The 19,517-nt window shown below is 49.5% G+C and overlaps 1 protein-coding gene across 1 annotated transcript; it reads left to right on the top strand.

The window, feature by feature from the left end:
- Positions 1–648: 648 nt before the first annotated feature.
- On the top strand, positions 649–14,723 carry LOC133350396 (guanine nucleotide-binding protein G(I)/G(S)/G(O) subunit gamma-10-like). Its single transcript, XM_061564732.1, has 2 exons — positions 649–892; positions 8,775–14,723. Exons 1-2 carry the CDS (start codon positions 809–811, stop codon positions 8,898–8,900), a joined length of 210 nt encoding a protein of 69 aa, XP_061420716.1. The 5' UTR covers positions 649–808; the 3' UTR covers positions 8,901–14,723.
- Positions 14,724–19,517: the final 4,794 nt, after the last annotated feature.

Here is a 19,517-nt window from a genome sequence, read left to right as displayed (position 1 = left end):
GGATTCATATTCTTGGTTCTTTCGGTAAAGTCACGTAGAAGGGAAATAATAAAATAATAAAAATAAAACATAATAAAATACAATTCTCACGACGTTTCGGCCACAACGCAAGCAGCCGTCCTCAGGTGAAGAACAGGTCTGTCGGGGAGACAGCGTCTGAATGAATCAAACGTCGTGATAATTGTATTTAATGATGTTTTATTTTTATTATTTTATTATTACCCTTCTACGTGACTTTACCGAAAGAACCAAGAAGATGAATCCCTGCTGTCACGAAATCTTTAAATCGAAAAGCAATATTATTTTATTATTTAAAACGATTATAATATTTCATTTTATTACATTATTTTATTGTATTATTATATTATTTTATTATGTTTTATTTTTATTATTTTCATTATTTCCCTTCTACGTGACTTTACCGAAAGAACCAAGACGATGAATCCCTGCAGTCACGAAAGCTTTAAATCGAAATTATTATTTTTGTGACTTTTTTTTGTAAAACAATAAAATCAGGCGAGCGCGGAGGACACCCCCCTCCACCCCGTCTGAGCGCCGGCGTTCCCTCCCCGTGTGGCTGGGGTCCTAGCGCGAGCTGTGCGCGTGGCGATGACGCGGCCACCCCCCCGCCCGCCCCGCCCCCCCGCCCCCGCCATTGGAGACAGAGACGCGGCCTCCTCGTCCAGCGGCTCCCTCCTCCTCCTCCTCCTGACGCGGCTTCGCGTCGCCAAACCTCCAAATCTCCGCCGCGCGAGAAAATAAAACAACTAAGAAACTTCGCCCCACTCCGCCCACACCTCACACCGCCATGTCGAGCAGCATGATGAACATCTCCAGCATGCGGCGTCTCGTCGAGCAGCTCCGGGTGGAGGCGAACCTCGAGAGAATAAAGGTCCCTTACACCCCCCTCCCCCCTCTCTCTACCCCCTTACACCCCCCCTCTCTACCCCCTTAGATCCCCCCTCTACCCCCTTACACCCCCTCCCCTCTCTCTCTCTCTACCCCCTTAGACCCTCTCAGTCTCTACTCCCTTACACCCCCTCCCTCTCTCTCTACCCCTTCAGTCTACCCCCTTAGACCCCCTCTCTACCCCCTTAGACCCCCCCTCTTCCCCCCCCTCTACCCCCCTCTACCCCCTCAGTCTACCCCCTTAGACCCCCCCCTCTACCCCCCTCTACCCCCTCAGTCTACCCCCTTAGACCCCCTCAGTCTACCCCCCTCTACCCCCTTAGACCCCCCCCTCTACCCCCTTAGACCCCCCCCCTCTTCCCCCCCCCCTCTACCCCCTTAGACCCCCCCCTCTCTACCCCCCCTACCACCTTAGACCCCCCCTCTACCCCCCCTCTACCCCCTTTTGTCTATATCGTTTAACGGTTGGGCTACGTACGGTGCGAAAGAAGTTCAGCACGAGGAGATGAGCCATGTTCTATTGGCGGTGGGGCAGTCTTCATCGGCTCTCACATCCTCCACCCACCTCGCTGCTATTTTATATTCCGTGCGTTGCCTATTCAGGCCGCGGTGTTGTTGTTGACGGACGAGTTTGTTTTTATTTGTAGCACACGATGCCAGTGCTGCCAGTGACGCATCGCCTGGTACACAGGAGATCTGTGTCTCTCTCACCATCATCACGGGGGCTATGATATGTTAACTACCTCGCCTGGTACACAGGAGGTATGTGTCTCTCTCACCATCATCACGGGGGCTATGATATGTTAACTACCTCGCCTGGTATACAGGAGGTCTGTGTCTCTCATCATCATGACGGTGGCTGAGATTTGGTACACAGGAGGTCTGTGTCTCTCTCTCTCATCATCATCACGGTGGCTATGAGATGTCGACTACCTCGCCTGGTACACAGAAGGTCTGTGTCTCTCTCATCATCACAGTGGCTAGGAGATGTTAATTACCTCGGCTGGTACACAGGAGGTCTGTGTCTCATCATCACGGTGGCTATGAGATGTTAACTACCTCGCCTGGTACACAGGAGGTCTGTCTCTCTCACCATCATCACGGTGGCTATGAGATGTTGACTACCTCGCCTGGTACACAGGAGGTCTGTGTCTCTCATCATCACGGGGGCTATGAGATGTTGACTACCTCGCCTGGTACACAGGAGGTCTGTGTCTCTCTCATCATCATCATCACGGTGGCTATGAGATGTTGACTACCTCGCCTGGTACACAGGAGGTCTGTCTCTCTCTCTCTGTCACCATCATCACGGTGGCTATGAGATGTCGACTACCTCGCCTGGTACACAGGAGGTCTGTGTATCTCTCATCATCATCACAGTGGCTAGGAGATGTTAATTACCTCGCCTGGTACACAGGAGGTCTGTGTCTCTCATCATCATCACGGTGGCTATGAGATGTTAACTACCTCGCCTGGTACACAGGGGGTCTGTGTCTCTCTCATCATCATCATCACGGTGGCTATGAGATGTTGACTACCTCGCCTGGTACACAGGAGGTCTGTGTCTCTCTCATCATCATCACGGTGGCTATGAGATGTTGACTACCTCGCCTGGTACACAGGAGGTCTGTGTCTCTCTCATCATCATCATCACGGTGGCTATGAGATGTTTACTACCTCGCCTGGTACACAGGAGGTCTGTCTCTCTCATCATCATCACAGTGGCTAGGAGATGTTAATTACCTCGCCTGTTACACAGGAGGTCTGTGTATCTCTCATCATCATCACAGTGGCTAGGAGATGTTAATTACCTCGCCTGTTACACAGGAGGTCTGTGTCTCTCATCATCATCACGGTGGCTATGAGATGTTAACTACCTCGCCTGGTACACAGGAGGTCTGTGTCTCTCTCATCATCATCATCACGGTGGCTTTGAGATGTTAACTACCTTGCCTGGTACACAGGAGGTTGTGGGTTTGATCCCGGCCCTGACGCCTGCTGCTTGTATACTCTTTGGTTCTTTCGGTAACGTCACGTATAGAGAAAATAATAAATTAAATACTAGCATACGCCGTTTCGATTGCAACACAAGCAATCATCATCAGGTATAAATGAAATAGAAAAAAACCTAGTAAACTTAGAAACACAATGCTATACAACACAGAGAGTCGGCTAACACAACAGTCAACACCCCACCTGGTTGATTACGTTCTTCCAGAGAATGCTACATTTGAGAGAGAGAGATAAAACACAGAACCGGAGACACAGACAGACACACAAGCACAGAGAGATAACACAGAGACACACAGAGAGAGACACACACACATTGGTGTGTGTGTGTCTCTCTCTCCACGTGGTCTCGTGGATTTTTCTCCGGGTCCTCCGGTTTTGCCCTCCACATTTAGAATCAACATCACTACGCGTTTAGAGTCATTTTCTGCTGTAGATTTGATAAGCAACTTCCTTCATCTATCACTTGTCGCCAAGATGCTTCTGGAAAACAGCTCTCTCGCTCGTTCAGCAGTTCCACTACTGGATTTTTTTTTCCGCCTGAGGATCGAAACATCGTGACATTATTTTTTATTTTATTATTTTTCTACCTAAGTGACTTTACCGAAATAACCAAAGAGTATGGAAAAGAGCTGTATAGCTCAGTTGGGTCTTACCTGGTAAAATAAAAATAAAACTTTGCTTTAGCTTGCTCACGCCGCTGCTTGTGAGAAGCCTTTTAGCTGAATAAGTGAACTCTAGCGGCTGTTAGTGGTCTACGCTTCCATGTTCACCAGATTCGTCTTTGATGAGGTTACAGATTCAGCCGAAATTGGAATCCTGTGATGTCTGGGGGTGGAACGACCCTCAGTTTCTACCCAACGGCATTGACTGCACTCACTCGCTAAATCGCTCATCAGTGACTCGCTGATTCACTACTCCACTCACTCGCTGATTCACTCAGTCACTCGCTGATTCACTTCTCCAGTCACTCGCTGATTCACTCCTCAGTCACTCGCTGATTCACTCCTCCACTCACTCGCTGATTCACTCACTCAGCCACTCGCTGATTCACTCCTCCAGTCACTCGCTGATTCACTCACTCAGCCACTCGCTGATTCACTCAGCCACTCGCTGATTCACTCCTCCAGTCACTCGCTGATTCACTCACTCAGACACTCGCTGATTCACTCCTCTACTCACTCGCTGATTCACTCCTCCACTCACTCGCTGATTCACTCCTCCACTCACTCGCTGATTCACTCCTCCACTCACTCGCCGATTCACTCCTCAGCCACTCGCTGATTCACTCCTTCACTCACTCGCTGATTCACTCCTCCACTCACTCGCCGATTCACTCCTCAGTCACTCGCCGATTCACTCCTCAGTCACTCGCTGATTCACTCCCCCAGCCACTCGCTGATTCACTCCTCCAGCCACTCGCTGATTCACTCCTCAGCCACTCGCTGATTCACTCCTCCACTCACTCGCTGATTCACTCCTCCACTCACTCGCTGATTCACTTCTCCAGCCACTCGCTGATTCACTCCTCAGTCACTCGCTGATTCACTCCTCCAGCCACTCGCTGATTCACTCAGCCACTCGCTGATTCACTCAGTCACTCGCGGATTCACTCCTCAGTCATTCGCTGATTCACTCAGCCACTCGCTGATTCACTCAGCCACTCACTGATTCACTCCTCCACTCACTCGCGGATTCACTCCTCAGCCACTCGCTGATTCACTCACTCACTCGCTGATTCACTCCTCAGCCACTCGCTGATTCACTCCTCCACTCACTCGCTGATTCACTCCTCCACTCACTCGCTGATTCACTCACTCGCTGATTCACTCAGTCACTCGCTGATTCACTCCTCAGCCACTCGCTGAGTCACTCAGTCACTCGCTGATTCACTCCTCAGCCACTCGCTGATTCACTCCTCCACTCACTCGCTGATTCACTCCTCCACTCACTCGCTGATTCACTCCTCCAGCCACTCGCTGATTCACTCCTCAGTCACTCGCTGATTCACTCAGCCACTCGCTGATTCACTCCTCAGTCACTCGCTGATTCACTCAGTCACTCGCTGATTCACTCCTCAGCCACTCGCTGATTCACTCCTCAGCCACTCGCGGATTCACTCCCCCAGTCACTCGCTGATTCACTCCTCCAGTCACTCGCTGATTCACTCCTCCAGCCACTCGCTGATTCACTCACTCAGTCACTCGCTGATTCACTCCTCCAGCCACTCGCTGATTCACTCCCCCAGTCACTCGCTGATTCACTCCTCAGCCACTCACTGATTCACTCACTCAGCCACTCACTGATTCACTCACTCAGCCACTCACTGATTCACTCACTCAGCCACTCGCTGATTCACTCCTCCAGTCACTCACTGATTCACTCCTCCACTCACTCGCCCACCGGCGATCAGTCGCCCCCCCATCACTCTTCTCGCGCTACTACCGCCCTGGTCACCGTCGCCGTGAACTTGACGCATCGATCCCTCCCCACCACGCTTCGCTCCGCACTCCCAACAGCCACAAACTGCGCAGGTCACCACCACAACCCCCTCACCGCAGCTCCCAGAATGCCTTGCTCTTCTTTCCGGGCACTGCTCCACTTGGGAATGTCCCTCCCATCGTCTCTTGTATTTTATTTCTCACCAAGCTCCTAACAACCTTTGCTGAGTTTCAATTTAAAGCTTTCGTGACTGCAGGGATTCATCTTCTTGGTTCTTTCGGTAAAGTCACGTAGAAGGGAAATAATAAAATAATAAAAATAAACCAATAAAATCATTCTCACGACGTTTCGGACGCTGTCTCATTCAGACTCTGTCTTCTCGACAGACCTGTTCTTCACCTGAGGACGGCTGCTTGCGTTGTGGCCGAAACGTCGTGAGAATTGTATTTAACAATGTTTTATTTTTATTATTTCCCTTCTACGTGACTTTACCGAAAGAACCAAGAAGATGAACCTCGCTGAGTTGAAACAACTTGCCAACCGTTACGTATTACAACCTTCACAGCGCTGTTTGTTGCTGCCCATTTGACATTTCGGGGGGGGGGGGTCTGTGGTCAGCACAGCGCGACTCAATAAAACCCATTCCTCAACAGGTCCCCGCAGTTGACATTGTGACCTCTCGCCAGTGACGACAGCCGGTAACCCGGGAGTCGCGAACAAGCGGTGGCTGATGAGATAACAACACCCAGCGTGTTGCAACCTGTCCCCGTGGGCCAATGCGTTTGTGTAAATACTAGCTGTGTACGTGTAGAGACGGACACGAGAGGGCACATTGTCTCATCTATTTGGTTATTTATATTCTGCACAATGACGCTCGTGGTTATTTTGTTTCTCGTGAGGCGAGTGATCGAACTACAGTCTCTCAGTGGCATTGGTGCGGCGGAGAAGGAAGAAAATAATCTTACAAATGTTTGAGTGCTTTAGAATGTAAATGCATTTTTCTTAATGCATCGTTATATCTCGATGCCTATCATTCAGCCACTAAGAATTCCCAAATATATAATTTATTATTTGTGAATGCTGCTGCTTTCGCAGTGGTGCACAAATAACAAAACACTCGAACCACATTCATCAATAGCCCTGCCTGTACTTCCCTGTATTAAGGCGTGTTATTGACAAATGCGTTGAGTTTAATATATCGCTGATAATCATCAGTCTTTTCCTTTTGAACCCAGACAAAAGCCATTTAGTATTGGAATACAATAATCAGCAAAACAGACGAGTCGTACTATTGGATGCATGCATCAATTTCTTTGTGCGTGCATCCTGTGTGCTTGGGCACACGGTTGCTTGTGTTGCGTGCATACCGCCTGGTGTGTGGTGCTTGTGATGTATCTGTGCTGCGTGTGCACTTGTGGTGTACCTCCTGCCTTCTTGTGCCGAGCAAATCCTACACACTAGCTGTGTGTGCGTGCTGTGTGTATATCCTGCACTAGCTGTGTGTGTGCGTGCTGTGTGTATTTGTCCTGCACTGGTCTGTGTGTGTGCTGTGTGTATATCCTGCGTGTGTGTGTGTGTGTGCTGTGTGTATATCCTGCGTGTGTGTGTGTGCTGTGTGTATATCCTGCACTCGCTGTGTGCGTGCTGTGTGTATATCCTGCACTAGCTGTGTGTGTGCGTGCTGTGTGTATTTATCCTGCAGTTGTGTGTGTGCTGTGTGTATATCCTGCACTTGTGTGTGTGTGTGCTGTGCTTGTTCCTCTGTTCTGCCTACATGTAGCGTGCCTCGTTCTTGTTAGCTTTGCGTTAATTATATATCTTTTTTCCGTTGACGTTCCGTGTGTTCTGTCTCTCTATGTCATACACCTTAGTTATTATTAGGAGCGTTCTGTTTATATGCCACGTACTGTTCAGTCACAATACACCCCGCCTGTTGTCTGTGTGTCACTCACCCCGCCTGCTGTGTGTGTGTCACTCACCCCGTCTGTGTGTCACTCACCCCGCCTGCTGTCTGTGTGTCACTCACCCCGCCTGTGTGTCACACACCCCGCCTGTTGTCTGTGTGTCACTCACCCCGTCTGTGTGTCACTCACCCCGCCTGCTGTCTGTGTGTCACACACCCCGCCTGTGTGTCACTCACCCCGCCTGTGTGTCACTCACCCCGCCTGCTGTCTGTGTGTCACACACCCTGCCTGTTGTCTGTGTGTCACTCACCCCGCCTGCTGTCTGTGTGTCACACACCCCGCCTGTGTGTCACACACCCCGCCTGTTGTCTGTGTGTCACTCACCCCGTCTGTGTGTCACTCACCCCGCCTGCTGTCTGTGTGTCACTCACCCCGTCTGTGTGTCACTCACCCCGCCTGCTGTCTGTGTGTCACTCACCCCGCCTGCTGTCTGTGTGTCACACACCCCGCCTGTGTGTCACTCACCCCGCCTGCTGTCTGTGTGTCACTCACCCCGCCTGCTGCGTGTGTCACTCACCCCGCCTGTTGTCTGTGTGTCACACACCCCGCCTGTGTGTCACTCACCCCGCCTGCTGTCTGTGTGTCACACACCCCGCCTGTGTGTCACTCACCCCGCCTGCTGTCTGTGTGTCACACACCCCGCCTGTGTGTCACTCACCCCGCCTGCTGTCTGTGTGTCACTCACCCCGCCTGTGTGTCACTCACCCCGCCTGCTGTCTGTGTGTCACACACCCCGCCTGTGTGTCACTCACCCCGCCTGCTGTCTGTGTGTCACTCACCCCGCCTGTGTGTCACTCACCCCGCCTGCTGTCTGTGTGTCACACACCCCGCCTGCTGTCTGTGTGTCACACACCCCACCTGCTGTGTGTGTCACACACCCCGCCTGTGTGTCACTCACCCCGCCTGCTGCCTGTGTCACTCACCCCGCCTGCTGTCTGTGTGTCACTCACCCCGCCTGCTGTCTGTGTGTCACTCACCCCGCCTGCTGTCTGTGTGTCACTCACCCCGCCTGCTGTCTGTGTGTCACTCACCCCGCCTGCTGTCTGTGTGTCACTCACCCCGCCTGCTGTCTGTGTGTCACTCACCCCGCCTGCTGTCTGTGTGTCACTCACCCCGCCTGCTGTCTGTGTGTCACTCACCCCGCCTGCTGTGTGTCACTCACCCCGCCTGCTGTCTGTGTGTCACTCACCCCGCCTGCTGTCTGTGTGTCACTCACCCCGCCTGCTGTCTGTGTGTCACTCACCCCGCCTGCTGTCTGTGTGTCACTCACCCCGCCTGCTGTCTGTGTGTCACTCACCCCGCCTGCTGTCTGTGTGTCACACACCCCGCCTGCTGTGTGTGTCACACCCCCCGCTCGCGTGCTGCCTCCTTGCGTATCAGCGCCAACACGTCCTGCCTGTAATCTCGCCTCTCCCCCCACCCCCCCCCCCCATGTCGCGCCTGCTGCAGGTGTCGCAGGCGTCCGCGGAGCTGCAGCAGTTCTGCGTGGAGCACGCCTGCAAGGACGCGCTGCTCATCGGCGTCCCTGGCGGCACGAATCCGTTCCGCGATCCCCGCTCCTGCTCGCTGCTGTAGCCCAGCGGACGCCCCTCCCCCGTCTCCTCCCCCCCCCCCCCCCCCCCGAGTCCTTTGCTCAGGACTCCGCTATCGGTCTCTCCCCTCCCTCGTCTCAAAAGAAAACACGGACCGAGCTTCCGAGTGCGAAATCCAACATTCGTGCTCGCAGTCGTTTTTCCTTTTTTTTGTATAATTCGGGCCGAGTTTTGACAGCGACGCGTGCCCGAGTCGCAATGATATTTTCTGGTGTTAATTGACGGCCGAACTGGTGGTGGGGGGGGGGGTCTCTATGGGGTACGGGCGGAGTGACGTGCGGGAGTAATTTCTCCAAGCGCTCGCTCGCTCGCTCACGCGGCGATGTCACGTCTTCTTGTTTTGTGCCCCCCTTGCCGTGGAGTGCACGCCCGCCCGTCGCGTGTTTGCCTGAAAACAAGTGTGTCACTCTCCGGCGCAGGTCTTCTCAAACGATCTTTAACCGAATGCATTCTTTCAAATTGAATAACAGCTTCGATATACAAGTTTTATCGTGGCCTTGTGCGGGTGCTAATTAGAGCGTTGTGCCTGATTATCGGCTTCATCGGGTGGATCGGTAGCCAAGTGGTGGGAACAGCACTTGGCCAACGATCCATCTGGTAACTCCTCCAGGCAGTTAGAACAAGCCCCTGTCCGTGAAGAACCCCGCAATGGCGTCTTGCACAATGCTAAGCCATCGTGCGCCAGTGTCGCTGACCCACCGCCATTTCCCGCCATCACCACTGTTGACTTCCTTCAGAGTGCTTTTCGTTTTTATCAACGCCAAAGGGAATGATCGGCAGCATTTTTCTACCCTGCGGGAACCTTCAAACCACATCCCCCTTCCCACTGTGAATTGAGCATTTTGACCACACCACCGTCAAGCCAAATGTTTGGAAATTATCCCTGACTAAATTGAAAATGACGTCTCCATTTTTTTATCTTTAATAGTTGCCTTGAAAAAGAGGTTTCGTCAGCGCCAGTGGTGTCTTAGTTGTGGTTAAATTAAGGACAATTTCTAAGCAAATAATTTATTGTGGAAATCTCGCTCCGATTCCCAGCTATCATAACTTGGTTAAATAATCAAAAGCCTGTCATACTAAACACACTTGTTTTCACGCTTATTTTATACACGTATATATATTCACGCAAATATACACACACACACACAGGCGCACTTACATTCCATCTGGGATGTTGCCCAGAGCAGTAGCGTATAAATGTAGCAATGAATCTGTGCAACATTCAGATTTAGATCGGTGTGAATCGAGATGATATGTAGTGTGCATAACCAGTTTACGTCTTACCAGTCTGCCTTCCGTAGACTTTCTATAACCCTGCCCTTGATGGCTCCTGCGATGGTTTTTCAACGCTTGGAAGTGACAAGGCCCTCTCGTTGTCATCCAAGGCGCAGCTCGGACGGCGTAGAGCATCTTATACTGTCGATGATCGCGTACAGTTTTTCATCCCCAGTGACTCGTGGACCGTGTTATGGGTGGTCGTTTTGCCTGTGTCGAGACCCCAATAGATACAAAACAAAATAGACATTCCACGTATTTGTGTTGAACGTGGGATGCCTGCGAAGCCTCTCCCTGCGGCCCCATGGAAGGCGTCTAAACGTGAATCTAAGCCTCGCGTTGATTGATCAATCGCTCATCCGACAGCCGTGAGGGCCTTGCGAGAGATTTGCGATCGTCGGCTCGACCCCTTACGCCCACGTCCTTCTTCACGGTCACCTGGGACCAACTTTGTGCCAAATGTAGCCTCCCCCCCCCTCGCCCCCCCGTGCAACTGCACTTAGGCCTTGTTTCCCACAGCACGTTGAGTCGTGTACCGTACCAGAGCTGTACAACAGTTAGAGGGCAAGCTCTTGTTGAAATAATACTAGTACTCCTGCTGCTGTGTGCCATGCCCCCTCTTGTACCCTGGACACCGTCGCGATGTCAGGGGCTTCAGCACTGCAGCGCGAGTAGCGATGTAACGCTTCACCTACAGAATCGATGAAACATTGAGATTCGCGGTCACAGTTTGGTTCGTTAGACAACGTGTGTCCGTGCAGTGCATGTTTCAATGGATGCGCGCGGTATGCACGGACGTGCAGCATTTTCCACGAAACCAATTACATACAACGTGTACGCGAATGAATAATGATAGATGCTTTCATGCACAATTTAGAGCACGCACTACGATTGTAGGAATCAACTTTGACAGGCGGATCGTTACATTCCTCGGCGATGTGCTCATGTCCGCGATGTCACGTTCCTGCACTCCCCATCATCGTCTACAACCCTGCCCAGTGAAGGTCCATGCCGTCCTGGGCTTGGATTCTGGGCCGTGGGGGTGTAGGAGGACGGGGTGAGTGGGTGGGAGGGTGGAGAGCGAGGGGAGCAGTGGAACAATGCGCGTGGATTGTCGTAGTAGCCGACTTGGCCCCGCTCGGCTCCGTTCTGGACCTGTACCGTTTGGCCAGTGCCGGACTAAGCTAGTGCAGGGACTGTGGCATATGCTATAAAGGGGTCCTAAATTTAAGAAAAATACCCATTAAAACAGGTTTTTATAGAGCAAGTGCAGAATCGCTGAACCCGAATTGATAGCTTGAAAGCATTTGGCGCGTAGCCCTTGAAAGTGCATGGCCTGTAGCATATGTAGCTACTTTTGCTCCTAGGATAATCCGGCACTGCGTTTGACCCTGATACAGCTGGTTGTGGAAACATGGGCCCTAATTCCTGGCGGTGCCTGATAGTATTGGATTGTACCACACAGTACTCTGCATTGCCCAACAGTATGATATGGTATCACATAGTACTAGATGGTGGTTCACCATCTTAGATGGTACATATAGTACCAGTGGACTGGTACCACGTTGTACTGAGTGGTACCTGATAATACTGAATTGGGTTTATCACGTAGTCCCGCATCATGATCGAATAGTATTGGATGGAACTGCGTAATATCAAGCAGTGTTTGTGTTAGATTATGCCGCTGGGTGTTAGATTGTGGTGATTGTATTGAATAATTGGTGCCACTGTACCACATAGTGCCGGATGGTGCCTAACAGTATTAGATGGTATCGCGTACTGCAGCACTTGCATGGAACCGCAGGGAATGTAACGATTCTCCCCGTCCCCGATTCAATGAATTGTCACGCACGTTTTGATGCATGCATCCTGAGCATAAGAACTAAGCCCTCGATGAATCGTTACATCCCCTGGTGGTTACCACACGGTGCGGACATCGTATATTGGTTGGTATCTTATCCTGTAAGAACGACACGATGCCTGATAGTATTGAATGGTAACCGCACGGTACCAGACGGTGCCTCACGGTATGGAGGAGTACCACCACGTCGTACCACAATGGTGCCTGTTGGGGAAAAAAATTGAGCGTTTACGCGACATTGCACCCATTCGTCGGCTCTTCGGAGCGACGAGTGGCGGCGGTTGATGCCAACAACGGCCGTTGCAGTTGTAGAGATCCCATTGGGTTGTGGATGTGTGCCGGGTGGGACTCGATGAGGGTGTAGGATTGTTGTCTTGAACCTCGGCGGCGTGTGCCGTCCACCTGCCTCGCAGGGAGATCATTCCCAGTTCATCTTCTACCTCCCCCCCCCATTTATCTAATTTTTGGTTGTGCCTTCTTTGTTTAAAATACTAATAATTGCATCTTACCTTAATTGCTATTTTATAGCCCAAGTGTGATATGTTAATTATATTAATAAGGGTGGCTGCAGGTTTGGTTTGGTTACATAGAGGAGTTTATTTAATTTTTGCGAGTGCTTTGCTAAAATCACATTTTTGTAACATGCGCAGCTCGGTGTGAATGCACGACGTTTTTAGCATTTGTCTTAACGATGCAAAATAGTTTTATTTTTTAATTGCATACGTCTTCACATTTCTTCAAGTACCACCGCTTTACGATTCTTAACCCCGTACGGCACCGGCCCGGGCTCGATAACGCAGCACTGGGACATCGCGACCGGCTCCTTCCCACCGTCCGCACACTGCGTGCCACCACGCAGCGCTCCGTAGCTCGTTGGGCCGCGACGCGGCGATCCGCACGGTGCCACGCGCCCGCTCCGTGCCACGCGCTCCCTCCGTGCCGCCACGACGCGAAGCCGCCTCGACACCCTACTGAGCCCGAGCGGGGAGCGAGCCCCCGACGCCGCGTGGAGCAGCTGCGTTTCCCGCGACGCGTCTTTCCCTTTTCCGGTTTTCTCGACGCACAGGAACCGCATTGTCTTCAGGCGGTTACTGTCCGAGTTGGTGGGGGGGGTTCACCACACTCCACAGACGGATTGATCTGGCGCGCCCCCCCAGGGCTTCGACGTTTGTAACGCGGCGGATCGATGGGATGGGCCCCGTGCGCTGCACCGGCGATGGCATCATTGACGCCTGTGCAGGTTGCGCACGGCCGCGTGCTCAGGTGATAAAAACATTATTCCTTCGCCCGAGAAAGCTCCTCTGCATCACAGTAGTTGTTTTCGGCAGGGTCCTGCCGCTGCATCCGTTGCCAAATTTGACGCCTTGCATTCTTGAGTATCGCATGAATCGATCCATGTGTGGTCTCGTCACAAACGCTTCCGTGACTTAATACGTGACTGGCACGCTCGTGTGCCCGCTATGTTTGGTAGATCTGCATATTCAACCATCTGCATTTGGTAAATCTGCATATTCAACCATCTGCGTTTGGTAAATTTACTCTGGTGCTGGGCTATAATTGCCCACTGGAAAATTAGCTGTTTGTAGCTCGGAATCTAAAGCTTGTACACAGTGGTAAATCGTTTTCCTAAACCTTTTTGTTATCCGTGGCAGTCGTGCTGGGACACAGACAAGTCACGTGCTGGGACACAGACAAGTCACGTTCTGCTGTTCTGGTCTATGCCAAGCCTCATTGCTCGGCTGTTGGGTTGTTCTCACTTGCAAGGTGACTAGCGCTGTGTTTCCAAGTTGGTTTCTCGCTAAATATAAGTGGTTAATTTGAGTAAGAAGAAATGCAAGGTTGTTATGGATAGACATTTTTTCCATACCTGTGTAAAAATTGTATCCTACTCAAGACCAAGAAAAATCTACGTTTTTGTCTTCAAAGTAATTATTAACTTATATAAAACCGAACGAGGAATCTTTTATTTTTTAATTGATTCACAAACGTGGAATCATTTCTCCTACTTGGAATTGGAAACTCGGCGAAACTATTGAAATTGCATCGTTAAGACGAAACCATCGCATCACGTGCGCTGCGCTTGCCAAGTCCGCTGGGATGTGATGGCATTTGGGCGTAGAAAGTCAAATTTATAATGCAGCGGTCGTTTGAATTGCTTACAGGATAATACGAATAATGAGGCACCTCCGCTGAATTTTAATACAGAATCCTTGCCCCTTTTTACTAACCGTCGACTGGCGGCTTTACATTAAGTAGTTCCTCCATCCTTGAGTCGCGGGATTTGTTAACGGTGTGCTAACTTAAAACTGAAACCTCATCGGGTCATTTTGTATCTACTGTATTAGAATTCCCGCGTGTACCGTGTACCCATTTCGTGCGGAGCCAGGGTAGGGCGAACGTGAGTCCTAGTAAATCGGAATGTACTTCGCATCTCGTTGAAATTCGAGCAATCCCAATTCCAGTATTTTGTGTATTTTTCTTTGGCGCATTTTTGTGTAAAGGAAAGAACACGCATGGTTAAGTGCACATTCGTTCGAGCAGCTCCATGAAACTATGGCTTAGCTATCCTGTTCGGGAGGTTTTTTTGAGAATCGTGAATGTGTGTGCGTGTTTGCTACTAGTACCCGTATTATTAATATGTCGTGAGATAATAAATACAAAACTAAACGACCCCTTGTCGTTAGTTTTTTTTTTGTCTAGCTTGCAACTAGTGGTGATCGATGCTAGTTGTTTTTTGGGGAAGGTGACGTAGTTTTATGTGCCAAAAATTACTGTGAGTAACCGTCACTCACCCCAAAATATGATCAAGTTTACACCGATATGGTGATACGTGGCCAACGTATCGATTAAATTCTGGCCGATCAAGTCTGCTCATCGACGGTGGCTTTGAGACTTGTCACGACTGCAGTTCAACCTCGACGTACAGCGATGTTTTTACTACGGCTGCTCTGAGCTTCATCTGGTAATGGACTCGGGAAACATTCCTGCGGAGGGAGCTGGTAGGAACGTTGGGTTGCTCGGTCAATGGCCAGGGTCAACGGCGGCGTGGTGTATCCCGCAAATATGCCCGACTGAGGGCGGGCACAAGCCGGCGTGAGTAGGTTAAACGTTGAGTTTTATAAGGGCACCACGGGGTGACCAGCCCCTCCCCACCCAGCCCCACACTCCACCCAGCCCCACCCTCCCCACCCAGCCCCTCCCCATCCAGCCCCACCCCACCCAGCCCCTCCATGCACGACGGACACAATAATCCCCTGTGGGCTGGTGTAACCAGGAGGTTCCTACCAGTATAAAGTTTGCTGCCTGACGAAGATCCATGCGGTTTGAGCGAACCGTCGTCCCACGTTGATGTTGAACTCGGGGGTGGGGGGGGTCACGAGACAACTTCTGAAGCCACCGCTGAGGAGGAGCTTTATCGATTTTGATCGATACGAAGACCACGTGGAAATAATATCTTACCTATGAACGTGAAAATCTTTTCGGCTGGCGGAGGGTTAATGGCAATAATTTTTGTCGTAAAACTACCGCGTGGCACCAACCCAAAAACAAATATTGATTGTTGTATTGGCTACGGCAATGCACGTTTTAAGTGTACTACTGTTATAGAGCATAACACAGTTTCGAATGTATAACAGGGGAGGTTCGTTTATTTCTCGTCATCAAAGTTAAACCATAGCACTTGAAGACTTGCGGTTCAACTATCCCACTGCCTCTTGGTGGGTGCAATGAGTGCCACTCTAGGAAGTGGAGTGGTCATCCTTTGTGGAGTGCGGCTTGTTCATGGCAGGTCTAATTCAGCAAATAGAGCACCGGCTTTACAATTAGGAATGAGTGTCGATCCCAGCCAGGGTATATCATCGTTCATGATCCTCACAATCATCAGTCGCCAACAATATCGTCATCCCAAGTGATGCTGCGTCGTTTAGTAAACCTAACGTTGGTGTCCTCGCCATTCGAATGTTGTCATTTTCACAAATGGGATAAGCGCCAATGAGAAATAAGCGCCACCAAGCATTTGTTCAAACACTAACACGCACCATTACGAAGTTTGAAAGCTTAAAAACAAACTTGAACATTCTTATATATTAGCACTTTTTTATTGTTTTGCTTTAAAAACGTACAAAAACATACAATCAATAATAATACTTTATTTGACAGGCGCATTGCGTTGGCACGTGAGCCAGAGTGTACATCCATCGTGGAGACGGAGCGAAGAGCTCAGCCCGTGTGCCAGTGCAGGGCGCATTGAAACATCCCAGAATCGTGAGAGTGGTGGTGGTTTGGGCAGTCATTTCATCCAGCAGTGGATGATGATCAAACCAGCAACTGACATGTGGGGTTGTGGTTAGAACACTTCACTGAGGATGGTTGCGTGTTCAAATCTCGGCTCATAACCTCCCGTGGCATGTAAAAATGAACACTTCTTTGTGGATTGTTAACCAGCAGTGGTTGTAATTTGTAGAGACTGGCCCTGGCCATGGGAATGTGGAATTTAACTGGCCCGGAGTGCTGCCCCACTGAAGAGGGAAACACTTTGACGGTCGCGTCAGCTGACATTAGAAATGAGCGAAGTGACTCAAAACTTACCAAACTCACCTGCCATTAGGTGAGCAGTGGACAAAACGGCAACACACAGAAGCAAGCCAATGGGATTCACAGTCGAGTACCGTTAAGCGCTATCAATCGGAGAAGAATACCGAGTACCCGTGCAGACATTTCACAATAAAAACAATTACAACGTAGGGGTTAAAAAAGAAAGAAAGCGAACTACATCTCTTTAGGTACAAAAATAACACGAGTAAAATCACACAATTCTGACATGTGGAATACCACGCGGCAAACGCTGTTACACGTTGCCGGCTCGAACACGGCTCACGATCTCCACCCTTCGTAACGTACCCGAGGATCATTTGGACAATGGGGGTTACTTTTTTACAATGACGAAAAAAACTAAATAAACAACTCGCATATCCGTGGGACACCTATCCCCCCTCCCCCCCAGTATCAAAACATGAAAAAAAGTGTTTACCCTTTCTGGCAATGAAACAGGATGTTCAAACACAAAATAGGCACCTACCAAGGCAACAAGTCTGCATTAACCACATGTACAGTGAGGGAAAAAAGTATTTGATCCCCTGCTGATTTTGTACGTTTGCCCACTGACAAAGAAATGATCAGTCTATAATTTAAATGGTAGGTTTATTTGAACAGTGAGAGACAGAATAACAACAACAAAATCCAGAAAAACGCATGTCAAAAATGTTATAAATTGATTTGCAATTTAATGAGGGAAATAAGTATTTGACCCCCTCTCAATCAGAAAGATTTCTGGCTCCCAGGTGTCTTTTATACAGGTAACGAGCTGAGATTAGGAGCACACTCTTAGTGCTCATTTCCCTCATTGAAATGCAAATCAATTTATAACATTTTTGATATGCGTTTTTCTGGATTTCGTTGTTGTTATTCTGTCTCTCACTATTCAAATAAACCTACCATTCAAATTATAGACTGATCATTTCTTTGTCAGTGGGCAAACGTACAACATCAGCAGGGGATCAAATACTTTTTTCCCTCGCTGTACTTGTTGCAAAACATGCATACAAAAACACACGCTCTGATAACAATGCACATGCATTGTGTTTGACACTGATTTGGCCTACAGCAGTGACAGTCGTCTGTGTGGCGTTGTCTCACTAGTGTTGGACCAGAGAAACGCAAAAGGCGAATAGCACAGAGGCATGTCGACTTGCCAAGGGTGTCTCTACCAGGCGTTTGAACATCTTGACACATGTTGTATTGTCAGAAAGAGTAAAACCGATGCTTATTCTTTTTCATCAAATACAACTCCGTTAAATACAACTGTCATGTTTCAAGTCTCGCCTCGGATACTTGACCGACACCAACTCGAAAAAACACCCCCCACTTTTGACCAACGTGCAAACACACACACCGCACACCGTACCTTCTTACCACGCCTCTCTACACACAGAACACACACACACCCTACCACGACTCACTACACACACCCTACCACGACTCACTACACACACACACCCTACCACGACTCACTACACACACACACCCTACCACGACTCACTACACACACACCTTACCATGCCTCAATACGTAAAGAACACACACACACTCCGTACCTCGCCACACTACACACAGCACACACACACACCACGACTCACTACACACAGCACACACACACACCCTACCACGTACCTCGCCTTACTCTGCTCTCGCCTTGCACTGAAGCTCACGGCAGAGCTCTACGCACCAGCGTCACTCAAAATCTGCTTCGGACATCAAAGGTCTCGAACTTTTCAGGCCTCATGTCACTATACACTACACTATACACTACACTATACACTACACTATACACTACTACACTACACTATACACTACACTATACACTACACTACACTATACACTACACTATACACTACACTACTATACACTATACACTACACTATACACTACACTATACACTACTACACTACACTATACACTACACTACTATACACTACACTACACATTACACTATACACTACACTACTATACACTACACTATACACTACTATACACTACACTACTATACACTACACTATATGCTACACTATACACTACTATACGCTACTATACACTACTATACACTATACACTACACTATACACTACTATACACTACTACACTACACTACTATAACTACACTACTATACACTACACTACTATACACTACACTACTATAACTACACTACTATACACTACACTACTACACTATACACTACTATACACTACTACACTACACACTACACTATACACTACACTATACACTACTATACACTAGACTACTATAACTACACTACTATACACTACACTACTATACACTACACTATACACTACACTATACACTACACTACTATACACTACACTATACACTACTATACACTACACTCTACACTACACTATACACTACACTATACACGACACTACACTATACACTACACTATACACTACACTATACGCTACACTATACACTACACTATACACTACACTACTACACTGCACACTACACTATACACTACACTATACACTACACTACACTCTACACTACACTATACACTACACTGTTACAGCCTCCTGTCGGTTCTCTGCTGTCGCCCCATCGGTGTGGAGCCCTCTCCACTCTATCATCCCTTTCAACATCCGCAACATCATCAAACGCACTCCGACAACGACGTTCAAGAAACACCTCAAGGCCTCTCTCTGCCCGCCTGCCTGGGCCAGGGCTTCCGAGCAGCCCCGAGATTTGGCTCCGCGTCTCCGAGTTGCCGATTTGCCTGCAACATTTGGCGACCTGTAAATATCCTCATCATTACAGGGCGCTTCCAAAAAAATGTTCACACTTCTGAGAAATTGCAACAAGAACACCGCGAGAAATTTGAGGCTGAGTCGACCT

This window comes from Lethenteron reissneri, chromosome 4 (assembly GCF_015708825.2).
Source record: "Lethenteron reissneri isolate LAM-NWPU_2019-01 chromosome 4, ASM1570882v1, whole genome shotgun sequence".
Classification (NCBI taxonomy): Eukaryota; Metazoa; Chordata; class Hyperoartia; order Petromyzontiformes; family Petromyzontidae; genus Lethenteron; species Lethenteron reissneri.
Note: the sequence above shows the minus strand (reverse complement) of the source record. Positions and strands in the feature narration are given on the sequence as shown.

Coding starts and splice junctions, on each gene's coding strand:
- LOC133350396 (XM_061564732.1), top strand. CDS start 809: ATGTCGAGCAGCATGATGAACATCTCCAGCATGCGGCGTCTCGTCGAG. Junction 893..8,774: donor CGAACCTCGAGAGAATAAAG/GTCCCTTACACC, acceptor CGCCTGCTGCAG/GTGTCGCAGGCGTCCGCGGA.